This window comes from Odontomachus brunneus, unplaced genomic scaffold (assembly GCF_010583005.1).
Source record: "Odontomachus brunneus isolate Ranch 3 - 2012 unplaced genomic scaffold, Obru_v1 Obru_scaffold_013, whole genome shotgun sequence".
Taxonomy (NCBI): Eukaryota; Metazoa; Arthropoda; class Insecta; order Hymenoptera; family Formicidae; genus Odontomachus; species Odontomachus brunneus.
In genome coordinates, this window is record NW_022639463.1 from 1,034,110 (window position 1) to 1,052,589 (window position 18,480).

The 18,480-nt window shown below is 47.0% G+C and overlaps 2 protein-coding genes across 3 annotated transcripts in view; one reads left to right on the plus strand and one right to left on the minus strand.

The window, feature by feature from the left end:
• The window catches only part of LOC116841121, a 4,331-nt gene extending 2,366 nt beyond the window's left edge, over positions 1–1,965 (minus strand). Inside the window, exons 1-2 of the mRNA XM_032808681.1 lie at positions 1,635–1,965; positions 731–1,211 (exon numbers count right to left, since the gene is read on the minus strand). Of these exons, the coding sequence (XP_032664572.1) occupies positions 731–874 (144 nt within the window). The 5' untranslated portion in view covers positions 875–1,211; positions 1,635–1,965. The remainder of the gene's footprint in view (positions 1–730; positions 1,212–1,634) is intronic.
• A 407-nt stretch (positions 1,966–2,372) lies between these two features.
• LOC116841117 (ubiquitin carboxyl-terminal hydrolase puf) lies at positions 2,373–17,263 on the plus strand. Of its 2 annotated transcripts, none has more exons than XM_032808673.1 (11): positions 2,373–2,895; positions 3,775–3,871; positions 4,046–4,403; positions 4,508–4,805; positions 4,946–5,725; positions 6,043–12,866; positions 12,971–13,161; positions 13,678–13,855; positions 13,971–14,137; positions 14,331–15,001; positions 15,075–17,263. In XM_032808673.1, exons 1-11 carry the CDS (start codon positions 2,853–2,855, stop codon positions 15,920–15,922), a joined length of 10,455 nt encoding a protein of 3,484 aa, XP_032664564.1. In that variant the 5' UTR covers positions 2,373–2,852; the 3' UTR covers positions 15,923–17,263. The 2 variants fall into 2 exon arrangements, with proteins under 2 accessions (XP_032664564.1, XP_032664565.1); XM_032808674.1 differs by having other exon boundaries at positions 4,946–5,698; positions 15,075–15,922.
• Positions 17,264–18,480: the final 1,217 nt, after the last annotated feature.

The window sequence follows — 18,480 nt, forward strand, 5'->3', positions numbered from 1 at the left end:
ATATATATATATATATATATATATATATATATATATATATAGACAAAACTCATATATTATTATATATAATTATTTTTCTCAGAAAGTTTGTGTCCTGTCGACTGAATCTGTTAATAATTTGACAGCAATTTAGCGACAGAAATCAAGCAGAATCTGCAGTATATTCCATTTAAAATATATTTAAACAGTTTACAGAACGCCAACTGCTGTTCAGTTTCCATTATTAACCTGTCATACTGTTAGTAAACTGCTAACAAAATTTACAGTAGATACTGTACAAAATCTACTTCTGCATATTTGGTTGTCTGGGATGGGTCTGGAAATATATATATTTTTTTAATTATAGATACTTCTTGCTTATGACAAACTTCAGCACAAGTATGTCTGTCAAGTTTAGAATTACAAATATTACTACAAACCATTTTCTATTAGAAATAAAAAAAACAATAAATAAAATCTACAGACTTGGCTGTCTGGAATATGATTCAATGACCTAGATATCAGTGTGATGCATCCGAAAATAAGATAAACTGTTTCATGCACACGAGAAAAAATATCCGAAACAAAGAAGCGGAGATTATATTCTTCTTCGTTCGAGATTTTCGTTGTCCGCGAGTTCCGTGGACGAGTGCGTGAAAAGTAAAGCTCGATCGGCCGACTGAACACGCACTCGTCCGTCTCGTCAGAAATGATCGCCGCGAGTAAAATCGCATTACGCGCACGTAATTACCGTGATCGGTAAGTAGGCGTTGATCTTCTCGGCCAACTTCATCCTCTCGCCCTCTTCGCCGTAGATGTGGATCACGAAGCGATTCATCTTGCTGCAGAGCCTGCATATGAACCCCGTGATCACGGCCTTGTCCGTACTTCCCATCTCCACGAACGTTCGTGCACCTCTGCGGGAAGAGAACGCTCTTCGTGCTCTTTGGCTGACCGCTCGCGTTAGCGTCTCGAAAAACGCCGCTTCACGTTTGACAGCGCGCTCGTCACTTTCCTCACGACTGCTTCGGATGCGGGTCGAGTTCCTCGTAGATCTCGGAGAGTTTGTTTATTGCAGACTCCGCCGTGCACCAGCGCGCTCCGTGCGACGCTTCGCTCAGGAATGTACACACCGCTCACCGCGCCCACTTTGGTAAGACGTAGAGTCTCGTCTTTTTTTTATAATATAGATCTGGAAGAGCGACTCTCCTTCAGAACGTGCTCTGTTCGCGCTGAGGATGAGAGAAAAGATTATTCACGAAAGTCAGGTCGGGGAACGTTTGTCTCTCTTTTTTTCTTTCTCGCCCGTTGAAAGGAATTTAATTTGAGATCCGCCTCGCGACGTTCGATCTTTCATCAGCACGATGCACCGCGATGCTGACGGCGAATTATCGGGCCGTCGTGCGAGAGCGATTCGCTCGCGTCTAGATAACCTTTACTGACGTCGGAAATTCTCGCGCGATTCCAGCCATACGCGACGTATTTGTAGAATCCTGACGCGATATGCGCGACTGAAAGTTGACACGCTCGATGTTCGAGAGAGAGAGAGCAATGCGAAAGAATCAACTGTCATATCTGACAGTTCGTTGGATCAACGACGATATCTCTATGAGCATGCGTTTTATTTCGAGGAATATATCTCTCTCGTGACTCACCTTTCGGAGACGATCCAGCGGATCTGTACGATCGATTAGCCGGGAGATATCGCATTAAGGAGCAGCGGTGAATCCGATATAATTTCCCCACGCAAGATCGTAAATAACGCACGCACAATTCCTGAGAGAATCAATAGATACGAAACTAGTGAAACGTACTCGCCTCGCCGTGGTGCTACGCGATATTCTATGCGACTCTTATCGACAATTACGCTCGATCGCTCGATCTTGCTCGATATTTTCATCGGTTAGAAGAAAAGAACGCGAGACAAAGAGAATGACATTAGCAAAAGTACCGACGGGATTCGTTCGTGTTAGCTGCACTCTTCGTACTTCAACCTGAAACAGGTTAGGTCTGTTCGGTGTTTAAAAAGAATAACGGAGAGGTAACAAGAAGTCTATTCATTTTATTGGTTTTACTGCGCTTTCTGTACTTACAATATCAGTGATAAATATGTATTAGCGATTTGAACGAAAGAGAGAAAGAGAGAGAAAGAAAGAACGTAATTGCAACAGAGGGTACAACAAAAAAGAACAACTCCGAGGTGCAGAAAGTGCACGCAACGGACAAATCCATAATCCGTGATGAAGTGAAATTTCCGCTTCCGGGAGAGAGAGGGAGAGAAAGGGGGAGGAAGAGAGAGAGAGGAAAGAGTGAGAGGGAGGGAAAGAGAGAGAGTGAGTGAGCGAGCGAGTGAGAAAGAGAGAGAGAGAGAGGGAGTGAAAACCACAGATTTTTAAATCGCGACGCGATTCAACATGGTGGCGATCAGCTGTCTTCTGTCACAATGATGTTCATGTCGACGAGTGCGAGCGGATTACTTCGGTTGATCGCGGTGCGCGCGCGCTGCCACTGATCGCGATCGGGTCGCAGCGGCTCTCAAATTCGGCGCGTTCAGTGCTCTCCTGCCGATCTGCCGCTTCGGGATTTGCGTCTTCCGGTTGTTGACGCGCGTGCGACGACACGGGACGGCGGATACGACGCGCTCGCTCATTCGCACGCCCGAAGCGAGAGCGCGACGAGTGGACGCGCAGCCTATCGCACAAAAGCAATATGGTGACTGACCGACCGATCGGCTGTCGGGGGTGATCGAGAGAGCGCACATTCGCGGGGAATGTTTAATAATATTGTCATCGTCGGCCGTGTGCGTCGGTGAGCGCGAGTGATGAACTTGACGTGATCCGGAGCCTCCTTCAAGGCTAAAGAACGTGGGAATCATGTGCGATGTGTGCGTCGACTTTCACGATCTTCTGCTCTCCTGTAAGCTAACGTTCTATTGTGTATACAGTAGTCCGTCCGTTTCTTAACCTATATCGTCCCTCGCACGCGACCGATCGCGGCCGAATTTCCGTCGAGGCGGCGCGTCGCCGTGTGAGGCGTCGTCGACACGATGCGAGAGACGCTCCGGGAGCCTCCGGGTTCTTCGAAACGCCGGAACGCGAGTCACGTGCTGGAGATTTATAACCTTAACCGTCGACTGACTTCACTGCTCGCGCAGTACGCGGACTTTAACGTTCGATCTTGGCCGTTTTATTAGATAAATGTTTCCTCTTTCCATGTTATTTTGGCACAAATGGACGATTTCTCGTTGTAATCTCGCGTCAGCGTGAGTTGCAACGATTTAACCCTTTTATTCGAGTGCGATTGAATATTTTCGGATTTCAGTAAATACAATAGATTCTATTGGGCCTTTAATTTACTCAACGATGTCAACGATATGAAACATTTTCTGCTGAAACTTGTATATTCTCATGTTTTGATAACAAAATCTATACATTATGGAAAATTATTCACCAGAGATATTCGCAATTGGTCTCTGTATTCACTGTTTTCCAGTGAAACACTTGTGATATATTGAAGTATTGTTATAGATACTATAATTATGTTACAAATATCATAAATATTATAACTGTTATGTAACTGTTATTGTGTAACAAATATTATGAGTATTATCAAGTATTATTATGTCATATAATATATTATTTTATGAATAGGTTCATAAGTCATAATATATTATACTATAAATAGATTATTATTAAATCATAAAGAATCCTAAAGAAAATGAGAGTATATGAAGTTTATATATGATATTTCATGTTTATGTCAATTACATTCATGATTTGTATGTTATTCTTGTAGATGACGAACGTTCGTCAAAGGAACAAGATGCATTGGCCACATTATGCGTAACAGATGTGGACACTACATTGCACTATGTTAATCAGTGGATTCAAAGGTATATTAACTCATCTGACTTGTGTGCACACATGTCTTATCACATCATCTTATTTTTTCTCAATTGTATTTAGTTACATGCACAGTGGAATATAGATCATGTAGACAACTGCACTGTCGTGCACTGGACAGTGTTCAGTTACAATATATTTGCTATAATTATCTTTTGTTCCAGGCAATGTATGTGCTGTTATCGCGAAATTAAGAATTTTGATCGGTTCATAAGGCTGATCCAAAGCGTTGTGCTCTGTACGCTGCAACAGTTGCAAGCTATACAGCAAAATGGACAGCAGACGAATGTCGCTAAGGAGATTTCCGAGGAGGGAAAAGACGAAGATGAAGATAAGAGCGATAAGCGAAAATCGAGCGATAGTGTGGAGCATGCACAGGTGGAAATTCAGACGAAACAAACTTGGTCCCAGCAGGACAGGGAGAAACTGTTTCATCTTCTCTCAAAGATTCTCGTGCTGAATTTCCCTCTTTATCTTGCTATGAAACACGGTGGTGTAATTAACCCGTTGGCTCCCGTCAAGGTAAGAACTTTCATTTTACAAAAATAAAACTACCAATTCCCGGGCAGGCACTTAATCATTCTTATTATTTTGCTCTTTAAATGTGAATATTTTTTTGGCGGTAGGATGAAGGCGGTTACTGTGAGCCACACGATCCCGAGGTGCCGGCGCCGCTGATTCGCGCGGTATCCATATTTTGCCACCAAGGAGGTTTCAATCTGATGTCCGCCTGCTTCGATATGGAGAATACACTGCCCGTTAGTCTTGCGCACGCCATGGTCGCGGTAGTTTGTAATTTGAAACTGTGGCTGAACTACGGCAGCGTCATACAGTTGTTTATACCGTTGCGCAGTCGCGTTATGAAGTATATGTGCCGTTTAGGTGACAAGGAGTTGCGTACTCCAGCCGTTAGGACCATGGCTGGTACGTTATCGAAGCTGAGACATATTGACGCTTATTTTTATGTATAATTACTGAACATATGAACACGTTAAGTTGATGGGATTCATGTTGGAAAGGTACGAACTCGCTGCTTTCCACGTAACGCTTTTTTGCTTGCTTAGATTTCATGTGGACCGCGGTGAAGGATCCGATAGACGCTGTACTACCGAGCTTCGATCGCGACGGACTCGATCTGGCATTCAAATATTTCACCAGCACGACGTTAACCATGAGGCTAGCTGGTGTAGGTCAGATAAACGCTCATATCACTGCGTCCAACGAGCTTTGCAACAGCGAGACTGTCGCCGAGGTGGAGCAAGTCGGACACGCGCTCGCTGCTTGGTTAACTGAGAACAACATCATAGCTCACATATTCGGACCAAACTTGCACGTGGAAGTGATCAAGCAGAGTCACATTATCTTGAGCTTTCTGGCGATGGAAGGCAGAATCACATCCTCGGACATGGACACCATGTGGCAGGCCGCGCAGCTTAAACACTGCGGCCGTCCAGTTTACGATCTGCTGGCTCCTTTGGTCAAACATCTCGCACCCACTCCCGTACTTCATTTGTACTCTTTGCTAGGTAAATTAGAACCTAAGGACCACACGGAGCAAAGTCTGTTCTTAGCCTCGGCTTTGATCAAGTTCATTTGGACGTCCGGCGGCTCAGTGGCCTGTCCGAGAAGTATGGTAATGAAGAACAGAGAGATTCTCAGGAGCAGCGGCGGAGTCGGTGGTGGTAGCAGTAGTAGTGACCCGAGCGGAATGGACGCCAGTAGTCCCGAAGACGACGAAGAGGAGGAGGCTAGTCCAACACCATCTGACGGGCCTTCGTCTAGGAAGCAAGCGAGGGCTGACAGCAGCGATGGGGAAGGTACATTATACGTTCGATCTTTGACGGGTAATATATCATATTGTCATAATTATCATTGTAACTGTTAATAATATATTAATAATTATTCTACAGAACGCGTGAATATCTACCCAATCAGAGTCGATTTCTAATGTGTGATAGTGCCAAATTATCAAACGTTAAAATTTAGCAATCAACATCTTGCATTTCGCTCTGATTAACCAAGTACTCACGTTCAGTAGATCGATTCTTACAAGCCACTTGATGTTAACATTGATTAATAATTACTAAAATTATATATTGTCGTAATATTGCAACACATCATTGTTATATTATTAGCGTTACAATACTTTTCATATTTGTAGGACATTACAAAGGAAAATCTTTGACGACCACGACCATCGAGTCGAGTCCTACTGAAATCGAAGGTCTCCATTCCGATAAATCTGAGGGCAACGGGGAATTGGTTAAGGAACACTCATCGACGAACGTTATCCAGGACGAGACGAAGAACAAGCAAAGCGGATCCGATGCTGAAGCGGACACGGAGAAATCCAACACGGAGGAAACATTTCTGCACGAGAAGAAGAAGCGGAAGATCCTACGTAAGCGAAAGAGACCTCAGAAACGTTCATTGAACGCCGTCGAGCAAACTTTGGAAGACATCGTCGGTCAAGAGACCAATGTCAAGTCGAAGAATCTGTCAGTGGACGCAAAAAGCAGAACGGAGGACGTGTTGAACGGTGGTCTGCACGTAGGCGCTTTAGCCTCTTTGGACGAGCCGAAGGGCGTGGATGCGTTAGATCGCGTGAAGCAACAGGCGATGGCTCTGGACCCGAGCGATCAACAAGTTCCTACCACGGCGGCGCTCTTGAGACGCGCCAACAAAAACAAGTATATGCCACCGTTAGTGGGTTATAATGGAATCGATCGAGCAGCCGATTCAGCGGATAGTTCGCACGATGAGGATGACAGCGATGTAGCGGGAGTGCTTGCTGCTGCGGACGGTCCCGGTGCGGTGATATCCGAGCTCGCTGGTCTGGTGCACGCGACTGGTCCTACATTCTTACCCTCGGGTTTAGATGAGATGCTGTCTGACGAGGAAGGCTCGTACAGTAGCAGAATATCGAACAAGAGCGAGAAGAATATGGCCGATTTTGATGGCGAAGAGAGTGGCTGCGAGGAAGAACTCGCTCAGTTGGCGGCGCGCCACCTCACCGCCATACAAATGCAGGCTTACCATCCGCACCATTCGCACTCCACTATGACGATCAGAAGAGCGGTTTGTCAGCCGCCACAGGTGCGAACTATTCGGCAATCGGTTGCGAGATTGAGCTCACAGTTTAACACAGAAACGGTTTGCAAACCCGGCAACACGTTGCTATGGGATCTTCTGCAAGACGATAAGATTGGACAATTGGGTGAAGGTTTGGCGTCGGAAGCAGAAAAAGCATTGTGCAATCTTCTGTGTTTCAACGTCGACCGTGTGATCCCGGAGAAATTCGTTGAGGGTTGCCTGGAAAATCTGGCGATGAACCGTTCCGTGGTCGTGTCACTGAGATTGTTGCCGAAATTGCTCGCGAGTTTTCAGCAAGTAGGCGCTGACCCGCACAAGGTAATGCTAAAGGCTAACGACGATGGCGGAATGATGAAGCATTTCTTTAACAATCTTAAAACTTACATGAGCACGGGACCGAAGAGCAATCTGTATTCACATCAAACGGAGATACAGGTCAGACTGCAATTTCTATCGTCTATTTTCTCACCCTTGGGCTCGCCGGAGACCTTTCGCTTGAGTCTGGAACAAGTGGACATACTGTGGCAATGCTTATCACAAGATCCGACTTGCGCAGACGAACTCTTCAGTTGGCTGTTGAGCCAGGCAAAATCTACAGAACAACACGCTCTAGGAATGGACACTCTGAAGCATCTTTGTATGCGCAAGTTACCGAGTTTACCGGCAGAAACCATCAGCATGACGGGGTTGAGCTTATTTCAGCAATTGTGCAACTTGGCGCGTCTGGCTGCAACACATTACACCGGACTGCCGGAAGTGGACTCGGTAGGTATGGACTTCTTGTGGCGGATTGCGCTGAAAGCGAAGAGCACGGATGTCAGTATGGCGGCTATACAATATATCAATGCGTACTATATCTCGCAACAACTCAGGATGGAGGCGGAATTCGTTTCTCAGTGCATGACGCACCTCGCGGCAGCTAGCGCTGATCTCGAGACGAACGAAGAAGCGAGTTTACGTTGTATACAACGCGCCTTGCTCTTGCTGAGGACGCATCTAGAAGCTTTTCGGAAACGTTACGCCTATCATCTGCGTCGTTGGATGCTGGAGGGCAGAGGCGCTTTTAGCTACGTAGCTATAAACACCTCCGACAAAGGTCAACAATTGAGAATCTTCGTGCAACCGGCTGGTATACCAGAGAAGATGAGTTTCATCCTCTTCAACACGGACTACGTGGCTGACTTGAGGGCCGAAGTGGCTAAATGGTGGGACGATACGCAGAATACTCAAGACAGGTCCGCATCTTCCACCCAGAACGCCCGAGCGCCGAATAGTGGCTCGGTTTTAGGATCATTGCTCAACGACGGCCCGATTAGGATGATTACGCAAGGCCAAGAACTGACCATCGACTTCGACGAAAAGACTTTGCAGGAGATGGGTTTCAAGGACGGGCAACTAGTATTTATTTCACCCGGTGCCAGCAGAGGTGGCGCGAGTCGTTGCGGCGGCAAATTAACGCGAGAAGTCGAATCACCCTCGATGATACCGGCCCCGTCAACGGATTCTGTGCCGACGTTATTGTTGCTGCAACCGCAGTATTTCGAGCAACTGTTCACACTTATGAGAACCCTCAGCGCCATGAGAACGACCGTGAAGGGCGGTCAGGAGATTCCACACACGAAGGCGCAAGTGCTCTCGCGGAGAGTCTGGGACACGCTGACTCTCTTACCAACGAGTCCAACCTTGTTGCGAGGTTTCCAGAAACTCGGCGAGACGTCTCTTCAGGAATTGTTTGATCCGGCGAGTCCACAGAAATTGATGTACTCTTTATACATAGTCGAGTCTCTGAGTCGACGTGGTGTGACGAGTCAGCCGTTGACTAGCAACAATCCTACCGTATCAACCGCAGCGTCACATGAAGGTGGCGGTGACGCCGACGACAATCACGAAAATAGAGAGAAGGACATCGCCTGGTCCACGTTGTTCGTGCAACACGGCGGACTGCGGCATCTCTTTGACATCTTCATGTCGGGTTGTCTGGAGCAAGGAGATGGCAGCGAGTGGCAACAAGATTGTCTCGCTAGTTTGCTGAAACAACTATGTCATCTTGGAGTTGTAAAGGAGGACAAGAAGCGCCAAAAGCCCGACAAACTATTGGTACCTAAACTCAGTGAAGCGATGCTGCGAATGATGAACGTCGATACCGTGATGTCGCGAATTACCAGCATTTTGAATGACGCCTCGTTGCCGCTCGATCCGAATCACTACAAGACTGGACTCTTCGGTCGTTCGCAGGTAATACACTACGTGATGGCGTTACTGGTCTGTTGGGTGCACAGCGATCCGGCAGTCAGATTGTACCTCTTTTCGTCTTCTGAGCCGTTCGGGAAAACGTGGCTGCGCAGACTGGTATTAGAGGATCCTGAGCCTGCAGTGAGACGCGAAGTGTGCACAGGATTGTACAAGTTGTGTCTGGGTACTACCGGCGCGGCGGACGACACCACAGATGTTCCAGGACTGTTGGTGCCCATGTTGAACACTCTACTGGAGCATCTTGTGATCGCTGAGGCTATGCAGCCCTCTCATCGCAAGCCGGACTTACCGTTGCATTTGCATCCTGTGTTGGACGATGGAAAGGAACCCTATGGACCGGCTTGTAGGGATTTCTTCTGGCTACTGTGTCGCCTTGTGGACTCGTTACCGAAGGCGTCTAGCTGTACATCCGCTCATAACGCGGCGTTGTTAGTCGAATTGGCAAAATCAACGCCTGCGACGATTCGGGAGGGCCAAGACGACTCCACCAGCGCCACCAGCATCGACCTGGAAGCGTTGGCGATACGAGTGATCGATTCTGTGTTGAACAGGGAGCACCTGGAGATGCGTCACAATACGGTGGAGGACGACGCGCTGGTCGGCTTGCTGAACCTTACGTGCAACATCATGGCGCACAACCCGCCCTGCAAGCAAGGCAAGATTGGTCAGAATTTGTTGGACGAAGTGTTTGATTTCTTGTTCGCATTGCCTAATCCGCGTAGCAAGCATGTGCCGAAATGCAAGAGCCAAGTATCCAGGTCCGCTGCTTTTGATCTGTTGGTGGAGCTAGTGAAATTCGCACCTGGTAATTACAGGATACTGCACGAGAAACTGCTCGCACAGCATCGTCCGGGACCGCACTCGCCGTATCCGTGGGACTATTGGCCGCATGAGGACGGCCGCTCCGACTGCGGCTACGTCGGCCTTACGAATCTGGGCGCGACGTGTTATATGGCCAGTTGCATGCAGCATTTGTACATGATGCCGCAGGCGCGTGTTTCCATCTTGGGCGCTGATTGCAACCGCGCGAACAAGCACCAGCTGACGTTGCGGGAACTGCAACGAATGTTCGCTTACCTGCTGGAGTCGGAGAGGAAAGCGTACAATCCGAGGAGCTTCTGCCGCGTGTACACTATGAATCACGAACCGCTCAATACCGGCGAGCAGAAGGACATGGCCGAATTCTTTATCGATCTCGTCTCCAAGCTAGAGGAGATGACGTCTGATCTGAAGAACCTGGTGAAGACGTTATTCTGCGGCGTAATATCCAACAACGTCGTTTCCCTCGACTGCGAGCACGTCAGCAGGACCTTGGAAGAGTTTTACACGGTCCGATGCCAAGTGGCGGATATGAGAAACCTCTACGAGAGCTTGGATGAAGTAACGGTCAAGGACACATTGGAGGGCGACAACATGTACACCTGTTCGCAATGCGGCAAGAAGGCGCGAGCCGAGAAGCGCGCCTGTTTCAAGAAGTTACCGCATATATTGTGTTTCAACACGATGCGCTACACCTTTAACATGGGTACTATGCTGAAGGAGAAAGTGAACACGCATTTTAGTTTCCCGCTTCGACTGGACATGTCCGGTTACGTCGAGAAGAAGTTGATGCCACAGCATTGTCAGGACGAGAAGAAAGCATCCGAGAAACGGAAGCTCGAAAGCGATGGCCACGCGTTGCTATCGGACGACGTGGAGGAGGAGGAGGAAGAGGAAGAGATGGAGCATTATCTGTACGATCTGATCGGCGTGACGGTTCACACCGGGACAGCGGACGGTGGACATTATTACAGTTTCATCAGGGATCGCACATCCCCTAACAAAGACAAGTGGTTTCTGTTCAACGACGCCGAGGTCAAGCCGTTCGATCCAAATCAGATCGCTGCGGAGTGTTTCGGTGGCGAGATGACCAGCAAGACATACGATTCGGTGACAGATAAATTCATGGACTTCAGCTTCGAGAAAACCAACTCGGCGTATATGTTGTTTTACGAATGGTGTGCCGATCCCGGCGAGCAGACGAAGGAGGAAGAGGCCACCGTCTCGAGTCCCACCGCCACTAGCGGCCGCTCTTCCTCGTTGATGCGCAAGGATATGAACAAGCTGCCACCGTTGGAGCTCAGCAAGGAGCTCGAGGACTGGATCTGGCAAGATAACATGCATTTTCTACAGGACAAGAATATATTCGAGCACACGTACTTCGCGTTCATGTGGCAGATCTGCGGCTATATACCGCAGACCTTGCTTTCCATGCAGCCGGACATCACGGAGATGTCCGCGGAACTGTCCACGTCCTTCTTCATGGAGACGTTTATACACGCCAAGGAGAAGCCGACGATGGTGCAGTGGGTAGAGCTCCTGACGAAGCAATTCAATGCTTCAGCCGGCGCGTGTGCGCGCTTCCTCGAGCGCATGGCCGGCGACTCGTGGTGGCCTATTCAGATTCTAGTCAAGTGTCCTAATCAGATGGTCAGGCAAATGTTTCAACGGCTATGCATTCATGTGATTCAACGACTGCGCGCTACTCAAGCACCTCTGTACCTTCTCTGCGACGAGGAGAACGACGTCAACACCGTCGGCACCCGATCTTGCGTCACGAGATTCGTCCGCATGTTGCTATCGCTCATGGAACACGCGAAGCAGCACCTCAAGCACCTTACGGAATACTTCAGCTTCCTCTACGAGTTTAGCAAAATGGGCGAAGAGGAGACTGTCTTCCTCATCCGTGTGCAAGCCATTTCCACGATGGTGAACTTCTATCTCGGTCACAAAACGCACGAGTTCGTCGACGCGGTCAGCGAAGAAGAGGAAGAAGAGGAGATTGTCACTGTACCTACGGAGAAGCTCCGATCTGCTTCATTGGACAAGATGATCACGCTGATAGCTACCTTGGTCGAACGCAGTAGAGGGCCAGATCACAGATTGGCGTTGTCGCCTGCGGATCTTAGCGCTGTCGCAGGCGGCAAGGGTTTCCCCTTCCTGTATCAACAGACGCGGGACCTCATCAATCTCAGTCAGACCAGGAACTTGATACAGTCGTTGTGCCGTTGGAATGATCGACTGGCAATACATGTGGTCACGATGATCTTCCAAGCGATAATGAAGCACACCGACGTGTGTCAACCGTTTTTCAAGCTGCTTACCTTGCTAACCGAAAGCTCCGGACCGAGCGGACTACCCTGTATGACTCAGCTGATCCTCAGCAGGGTCTGGGAAGCGGCGAGGGTTGCTCCGCATGGCGCCCTTGAGTGGTTGGCCCTCGCGGTCACGAGAAGCAAGTTAGCGCATGCATGGGTGCTGCAAGGTCTCGACACGTGGCTGCAGCATTTTCTCCTCGAGCACTCCAATCAGAGAGTTCGTTCAGCCGCTGCTTTCCTGCTGGTGTCGTTAGTCCCATCTACACACTTTCGACAAGGCTACCGTAGTGCACATCGCCTCGGTTTGGGCTGCAACGCCTCTAGAGAACTTCAGCTGTCGCCGGAAGCCACTCTAATATTGCATCAGATCTACACGGCGCTCCTGAGGCTGCTGCAACCCGCGAGACATTACATCGACATACAAACTCATGGTACAATGAAGCTCACTGCCTATTTCGCATTGCTCACATACTGCGTAGTCTCTAAGACCGAAAAATTAATGGTAAGCAAACTATATATATATATATATATATTAATGATATATGTATGTACATGCATTCCTTGTATACAATCGGAGATCGACAAGTCTGACGCTTCCACTTGCAGTTTGGCCAATATCTTAACGATCTGTGGACTCTCTTCCATCCGAAGCTCTCGGAACCGAGCATTCCGGTGCACCATAATAAACAAGCGGTACTTTTGTTCTGGTACCACGTTTGCTCCAATTGCCCGGAGAACGTCGCTATGATACTTCATAATCCGCATATAACGAAGAACATTGCATTTAACTACATACTGTAAGTTCTTTCCTTTTTTAATTTCTTTAAGCAACGTTTCGCATTTTTTATGTTTAAGTTAAATCTTTTTATGTTTAAATTAAGCATAAAATTTAGTTGAGCTAATCTGATATTGTACTTTCGCAATTTGGAGAAATACTTGATCTGGCTTTCGGATTGATACTGCGTTTTCTCTCTGAAGAAGTGAACTGGAACGTTCATGAAAACAAATTCACGAAGGGCCAATCTATGGAAGCCAGATCAAATTAAATTAACTTGAGCTTGATTTAACTTAAAGTTAACTCTAATTTAAGCCTAACTTAAAGCTAAGTGACGGTAAACTTGGATTAAACGAAATATTTTGCGGCAATTTTCAAAATTGCGCCAATTGAGTAATGCGTGATAATAATACGAGATATCTCGCTGGCGCAATACCTTAAACGTTATGGTAAAATGCAAAGAGTGAATATTATTATTCGACAAACAAGGAAAAACAATTTTTTTTCTTTCTAATTCGATTTTTCTTATTAATTTTAGAGCCGATCACGAAGATCAAGATGTCGTGCTGTTTAACAGAGTTATGTTACCCGCTTATTATGGCCTCTTGAGGCTTTGTTGTCAGCAATCGCGTACTTTCACAAGACAATTGGCCGCGCATCAGAATATTCAATGGGCTTTCAAAAACATAACACCCCATCCTACTCAGTACTCAACAGTGAGTTCTCATCTGATTTGTACAATGCATTTGTCGTCGATTCGGCTCAACACTTAAACGTGCGTGAATTCCAACTTCAACTTCGCGTTTGAGTAAAACTTTTTCTTTTATACAGGCGGTGGATGAATTATTCAAACTGATGCAATTGTTGGTCCAAAGGCATCCTGATCAAACAGAGCAAGAGGAAGCGGAAATTGCGTCATTTAGAAGAGGCACATTGTCCTCCTATTTACAGGGGCTGGATGGTCGTTCGTGTTGGGCGACTCTTATCTCTGCTTTTAGGTATACTATATACACTCAAAGAATTATATCGTATTAGTATTAATATAACAGTAACTATCGTTTATTACATGTTTTATATATTTTACATATATATTTTAATTATATGTTTTAAACGTTTTATTACATACTGACAAGTGTATCAAGATAAATATGTAAACGCGAATTAATACGCAATATATGAAATGTCTTCCAGAATCCTCATCGAGTCGGATGACGATCGTTTATACGTTGTTTACAACGGCGGCCTAAGCATGGCCCTCGAAGCGTTTCATATGTTACACATCATGTATCACGAAGCAACGGCGTGTCACGTTGCTGGCGACTTGGCAGAGTTGATCGCCATCATCGTAGAGCTGGTGCGTTGCATTCGAACCGCCAGAGACGGTCCGGACGCGAGAAATATTCTCGCGAACTGCAAGGAGTGGCCGGATGTATTGCGTAAACTGGCGACGTTGTTAAACACATACAATCCGCCGGACATGAGAAATCTGGCTATCGACTTGTTGAAGGAACTCGTGATGCTCGTCCCCGCCGATGCAATACTAATCTTAGCGCCGTTACTCTCACACTGCCACGCAGCTCTTCAAGAGTCCCATGCTGCTGTCCCGCCTGGTCCATATCTACCACGAAGATCCACTCCGCCTGGAAAGATGCCCACCAGACCCGCCAGGCCGATGGTGCAGATGGCGGTGCCTCATTCGCAGCTGGAAGCGTCGAAGGGAGTCGATCCAGAGTATGATAGCGCGTTGCTGGAGTTTTACCTACCTTATCACGAGCTCATAGATGTCATGTGCAGATTAGCCATCAATAATGATTGCATGACGGACACGCTGGTGAATTTAAGCGCTATGCTCGGCTTCGAGGGTGAGTAACGGTATCGGACAGATGACTGAGGCGATCACCGCGGCTCCTGATATTCATTTCACGCCTATTGCAGGTGTCCCGCTGCATTTGGCTTTGTTTCCCAGATTGTGGTTAGACGTGCACGCCACCGCACACATAGACAGGAAGCACATAGCGTCTCTCCTTTGCTCCTCTTACACGGTGGACTACGTGGACGCGGTGTTACTGGATGAGAGATCGTCGTTGGGTGTACCGGCGATACACGCCTTCCTCAAGACTTTCTTTCCAAAACTGGCCAGCCACGTGTTGACTGAGCAGACGTGCCTACTCATTGACAATCTGGTCAGTTCAATGACGGCGATGGTGGAGGCGGTAGACGTCGAGGCGTCCGCGCAGAGACTCACCGGTGACCTGCGCGCCCTGGCGCTCGTCTACAGCAGCAGTACAAGACTGAAGCCACCCGCTACTTTGTTGCCGGCGTTGGAGACTTTGTTATCGCGTACACGGACTATTACGGTGAAGAAGAGCAGCTCCTCGGATGGCGAGGCGCCCACTAAAAAGCGCAAGATCGTAAGCGACGACAGCGAGTCGGCCGACAAGGACCTGCGCGTCGTGCAGGTGAAGGACGTCGGTATGGAGAATAGCTTGTCGACGGAGGCGGAGGACAAGACGGACGTGATGAAACACGGCGCGATGTCTTCCGAACCTGGCGACGACAAAGTCGCCGCCGTCACCGTCGCCGCCCGGCAGAAGTCCAGCAACGTTCAAACGGATGCGATTGCCGGCGGCATCAGCAACGTGTCGCCGAATTTGGTCACCACCGCGAATGCCTGTACAAATCAATTGCGCTGCACGTTAACCAACGTATCCTGGCTCGAGATGCTCGAGAGTACCATCGTCGATCTCCAGATGATCGTGCAAGTGCAGAGCAAGAATAATTAATTTTTATCTGCGGCCGATATCGAACGGTCCTTTGAACGAACGGTGCGCGTTGCACAGGCAGATGGAACAGATATGATGATAATGATAAGATAATGATGATGTGGGACCGTCGTTGTTGTCCCTAAATTTTTGACGTTCCCCTGCTCTTACGTGTAATTGTATGTGTGTGGTGTGTGCGTGAATGCGTGCGTGCGTGAAATGTGTGCGCATATGTTACGTTAGCGTGTATGTGCGTGTGTATGTGTGTGTCTGTCTGTCTGTCTCTGTATAATCTTACGTCGATAAAAAGTTTACGTAACGACGTGAATTCGCGCTCCATCGCAAAAATCGAATGTAATTTAGTATGTAATAATGTCGTAAAGAAAGAAAAGTGTATGTATCGACCGCGATTTACTTTCCAAATATAAGAGAATGTAAAGTATTTTCGTTACGATTTAAGTTACGTTACACACAAAAGGCACAAAAAAAGGAGAGGAGAAGTCGTGTCGTGTGGTGTCGTGTACATCCGGACTGAGTAATTTTCACCTGAAATGTTCATTTTTTTTTTTTAGTGCTGTGAGATTTGACCTGTCTCTTCGGGCAAACCGACAAACGTGACGCGCGTACTCGAACGTGCAATAAATAACGTAGACCATCCAGTATTCAAAAGAGCGCGATTGTGCAAGGTATAATTAAGTCTTAAGGTACTCCGCAAACGCCACAAATGCTAATCGAGAGAAACCTTCGTTGACAACATTACTAATTATTTCTATGATTTTGCGCTATACTCGCGTGTGTCTGCTTGCTGCTGTACGTGTGTGTGTGTGTGTGTGTGTGTGTGTGAGAGTGGATGTGTGTACATGTGAAAGGGATCTCACAGGGTTTTTTCGAGAAACAGAAATCGCTGAAGAAATAAGTGGGAGTGCGTACGAAATCATCAGTCGAAATGTCCGTCGCGCTCGTGCGATCATGTCGCGGACACACTTCGTCCGTTTCTCGTTTCGACGTATCTTCCATTGTTCTCTTGCGTTTTGTGATCCGCCTTATTTCGAGAACAGAACAGTCCGTCAGGTTCCACCTTGAGCGATTTCTCCGAACTAAGGTGATTTCGCTTTCGAGGTATGTAAAAAGAAGATCAACATTATCTTTTCATTTGTTTCTCCTCACCATCGATCATATGCATTATACACGATGGAGAAGAGAGGGACGAAGGAGGATAATCTATTAATACGTGCGAGTGTGATTGTGATTCGAGTTGGGACTTGAACTTTATTTCTGATTTCTACGGATTCTTATAGAGACTTAGGTTCTTAGTGAAATAGCGTAGGACTATATGATTAATAAAATTCGCTAGTGTATTTATTTATTTTCGATTATCAGCATGCGCGCGCGCGCGCGGACGAACGCTGTAAATTTCTCAGGAGGGGACAGAGAACTCTCTCGTATTTACCCTCTCTATTACCCGTTCGTGCCGCTTAACTTCATCAATTGTCCTTAGCTTTCCCTTCTACCTGTACGCGCGAGCGATTCTAATATTTTCCTACCACGGGAGCTGCTCGTAGTTGGATCTTGTATCTAAATTCGTCTCAACTCCGTTTTCAGATACTCCATAGTCAAGAAAACGATTCATATAGTAGCTGAAAATGAATTTAAGATGACCTTAAATATGCCCAGCAATGACCCACTCTAACATTACGTCAATTCTATATTCAACGATATAAGCGCAATATAACTTGTGTCTAACATCGCTGGGAGATTATAACATTGATGTAATGTTACTGCTGATTTGTGTTTACTGGGCAAAATCCGACTGTGAATAGCGTCCCATATCCGCCGGCCAGCTCTCTCAGATCGCTACGGGTATCTCACATCACAATTAATCGAACGTAAGCATGAGAGGCTTCCAAAAAGCGCGCTTCTGCCGACGTATCTTGATTGCCGCGGAGCTTGTTCTCGAAGAAGCGGACAGGGTTTCTTTTTTTTTCTATGGGACTCGTTGATTCTCGTCGAATAATGGCACTAAGAAATATATCATCTCGTTCGAATGTAATTCTTTGTTTCGCGATTTATCAGCATTTCTGACCAGGCAAGCACGATTTGTGCAAGATAATACCACTACATTACCGCGACACACACGCTGGACTCGGCTGTTTAATAGAGAGAAAGAGAAGAACTCTTTTCCTCTCATACTAACGCTAAATTCTCACTTTCTCGTCCTCTAGATGTCTCATGATAAGCAGCGACTTTGTATGCTTGCCGAAATTCAAATGAACACGAATTTATTCGATAGATATCACGCGATCGATGAGCAATTACTTTATCCGCTTGATGCAATATTTAACTACTTTAAGTGTCGCTAACATTCGATGTACTTGTGATGAAAATGAGGAAAAAAGAAGAAATAGAAGAAATGCCGACTCTCTATCTTTCTCTCTCTTTCATTATCCAGGCAACGCGTTTACTATATCCATGCAATTCGACATTCAATCCGAATAATGTCGCGTTTTGCGAATTCACAGTGACAAATTTCGTAATAGCGACATGAATCGTCGGTTACTCTCGGGCACGTTTTTTCACGC

Excerpts from the sequence above, each read along its gene's own strand:
- LOC116841117 (XM_032808673.1), top strand. The coding sequence starts at position 2,853 with ATGTGCGATGTGTGCGTCGACTTTCACGATCTTCTGCTCTCCT. Across the intron at positions 12,867-12,970 it reads CTAAGACCGAAAAATTAATG|TTTGGCCAATATCTTAACGA; the intron begins GTAAGCAAACTA and ends TTCCACTTGCAG. Across the intron at positions 13,856-13,970 it reads ATCCTACTCAGTACTCAACA|GCGGTGGATGAATTATTCAA; the intron begins GTGAGTTCTCAT and ends TCTTTTATACAG.